This window comes from Dipodomys ordii, unplaced genomic scaffold (assembly GCF_000151885.1).
Source record: "Dipodomys ordii isolate 6190 unplaced genomic scaffold, Dord_2.0 Scaffold2, whole genome shotgun sequence".
Taxonomy (NCBI): domain Eukaryota; kingdom Metazoa; phylum Chordata; class Mammalia; order Rodentia; family Heteromyidae; genus Dipodomys; species Dipodomys ordii.
The window spans coordinates 35,159,859-35,163,181 of record NW_012267218.1 but is presented as its reverse complement, the minus strand read 5'-3'; the positions used below and the strand labels follow the sequence as shown (position 1 = coordinate 35,163,181).

Sequence of the window (3,323 nt, the reverse complement as noted above, 5' to 3'; positions counted from 1 at the left end):
CCACTTCCGGCTTTTTTCTTTTTGCTTATGTGGTGCTGAGGAATCAAACCCAGGGCCTCATGCATGCAAGGCAAGCGTTCTACCACTGAGCCATCTTCCCAGCCCCCATGAGTACATTTCTTATCAAGCCTTTGGGATGGGAGACATATTATATATTCTTTGCAATGTATATGTACACTAGCTCTGAGCATTAAAATCAGTGGCATATCTAATTAGTGAACATAAATTATTAAAATGATGGATCTTATATAATATGCAAACCTTAATCTTTTGAGATCTAAACCCAAAAACTTAAAATATGTACGTTGAGACTAATTTTAGGGGCTTGATGAACCAATTTTTTTTTTGCTGTAAAATGATCAGTATGATAGAGACAGCTTTAATTTTTTTTAAATAGGTAGAAAATTTAGAACAGGTACTTCTTCAAGGAGATGGTTCAAGTGACCAGCAATATATAAATATTCATCAATTGTTAGGGAAAGGCAAATTAGTGGGGTACCACTGTGTGCACACCAGAATGGCTGAATTGAAGAGGCATGTTGGTGAGAAGATGGAGTTCCCAGTGACCTTATGTAATGAGGAGAGGAAGGGCAATTGGTGCGACACCTTCAGAAGACTGCAGATATGTTAAGATGAACCCTATAACCTAGCAATTCCACTTGAGATAACTAATAGAAATGTGTGTGTGTGTTTATGTATGCTCATCAAAAATTTATACTAAGCATGGCGATACTGCCAAAAGTTAGAAACTCTCCAAATATCTAAGGACAGGAGAGGTGGGTTTAAATAAAGTGAAGTAGAGTCATACAGTGAAATACTTACAGAACTAAGAATAATGGACTGACTACACTCAAGAATAAGCTCATCAACACAAGATTGCACAAAGGATTATGCATTGTATTCTATAGTTTGTATGCATACATTGTTCCAAACCAGGCAAAGTTAGTCAATACAGCAGTACTGTGCCACTTGACAGAAAAGTATGAGAGACTCCAGCTCCAAAAACAGTAACCAGCTAAAAGCAAAGCTGGAGATGTGGCTCAAGTGGTAGAGCACCAGCTGAGCAAGTAAATTAAGCAAGCAAGCTAAGTGAGTGGGAAGCTTGAATTCAAGTCCTAGTACTGAAAAAAAGTTTACCTGCAGAGATTTTTTTTTCTCTTTTAGTGTTGCTGATCTAAGCAATCAATCAAAACCATTATAGAAAATGAGATTTTGATAAACTTACTTTTCTAATTTTTTCATTTTCGGTAGTCAAAATGTTTACTTTATCATCGTTGGTCTGGATTTCAATTTCTAACTTCCTTAGACATTCATAATGACTTTTGATTTTCCTGCTTTCTTCTTCTCGTGTGCCTTTTAAGTCTGTTTTCACTTTCTCCTACTCAAACATAAAAAGCACAATTATCTCACAGATCATAGGCAGAGCAGGAGTCTTCATTAAGTCTTGAGCCACACAGCTTACCCCATGTCTCCCTCTCTTACAAAAACTCACAAACCTTAAAGCTGATTTATTCAAAAGATCCATGGACTTCCCAAAGTTAAGTAAAATAGATATTGAGATACTCACTACATGGAATATACTTGAATATAATGACAACTGGTTGGCAAAACTTGGGGATGAGAAGGGATTTACTGAGACTTTTAAGGAGGATTTAAGATTTCTTGAAGAAAAAAAATCACTTTATGGATTTTAAGAACTTCTCTAGGGGTTGGGAAGGTGGCTCAGTGATAGAGCGCTTGCTTTGCATGCATGAGGCCCTGGGTTTGATTCCTCAGCATCACATAAGCAAAAAGAAAAAAGCCAGAAGTGGCGCTGTGGCTCAAGTGGTAGAGGGCTAGCCTTGAGCTGAAGAGCTGAAGGCCCAGATTTCAGGCCCCACAACTGGACCCCCCGCCCAAAAAAAAAGAAAAGAAAAAAGAACTTCTCTACTTTTTTCTCTGTTGAATTCTCCATTCAATTCTTGGTTATGACACTTTTAAACCACACCTCCTGATTCATTGTATAATTACTATCTTTTAAATTCATCAGTGGATTAAACCATTGACTAGGTTAGAACCTTCAAGGTCAAATGTTCTTTGGAACTGTCCTCACAGACATATCCAGAGCCGTGCTTTACTAATCTCCCAGGCATCTCTCTTTCCAATCAAGTTAACAAGATTAACTGAGAGAGAGAGAAAGAGAGAGAGAGAGAGACAGAGACAGAGAGACAGAGACAGAGAGAAAGAGAGACAGACAGAGACAGAGACAGAGAGACAGAAAGAGACAGAGACAGAGAGAGACTGTTACTTCCAAAAACTCTGGAACCAACATTGTATGATCCTCAGCATTTTGTTAAGAACAGAGGAATATACATATGAGTATATGTACATATATGAATATATGCATATCTATATGACTATATTGTTATTTTTAAGGGTTAAGGGATGTCACACATCTGTAATCTCAGTTGCATGGGAGACAGATATGGGAGTATCTAGGTTCAAAACCAGTCCAAGGAAAAGCTAGTGAGATTTTATGATGGTGCACAACAACAATCCAAATAGGTGGGAGGTGGATATAGAAAGATCCATGTCTGACACTATCCCTGGATAAAAGTATATAATACAATCTGAAAAATTATCCCCACAAGGGCTGGAGATATAATGCGAGTGGCAGAGTGCTTGCAAGCCAAGGAAGGCCCTGAGTTCAAAACTACAGCACTGTAACACACACAAAAAAGTAAAACAAAAAAGCCTAAGTTGTTGGTATCAGGTATTTCAAATAGTATATATTTCCATTTTTAATAACCAACTTCACATACATAGCTTATCACTATTGATTAGATATTTTATTTTTATTTTGTCAGTCGTGGGGCTTGAACTCTGGGCCTGGGCACTGTCCCTCAGCTCTTCAGCTCAAGGTTAGCACTCTACCATGTGAGCCACAGTACCACTTCCAGTTTTCTGGTGGTTTATTGGAGATAAGAGTCTCATGAACTTTCTGCCTGGGCTGGCTTTGAACCGCAATCCTCAGATCTCAGCCTCCTGAGTAGCTAGGATTACAGGCATCTGCCACCGGCACCTGGCCGATTATATATTTGAAAGGATTATGAATACTGCTTTAACTGCTCCTATTGCAGCTACCCCTATCACAATATCTGTCCACTCATCCTGAAGTGAAGGTATAGCTCTGGCCTTGAGTGGAAAAGCTAAGGGAGAGCTTGAGATGATGACTTCAAGCCCCAGTATCAGCACAAGAAAGAAAAGAAGGAAGAGAGAAAGAAGGCAAGGAGAAGGGAAGGAAGGAAGGAAGGAAGGAAGGAAGGAAGGAAGGAAGGAAGGAA

General features: G+C 38.9%; 1 protein-coding gene across 1 annotated transcript in view; it reads right to left on the bottom strand.

Moving 5' to 3' along the window:
• The window catches only part of Ccdc175 (coiled-coil domain containing 175), a 51,315-nt gene that overhangs the window by 7,583 nt on the left and 40,409 nt on the right, over positions 1–3,323 (bottom strand). The window contains exon 17 of the mRNA XM_013013929.1: positions 1,226–1,378. Coding sequence (XP_012869383.1) covers positions 1,226–1,378 — 153 coding nt within the window. The remainder of the gene's footprint in view (positions 1–1,225; positions 1,379–3,323) is intronic.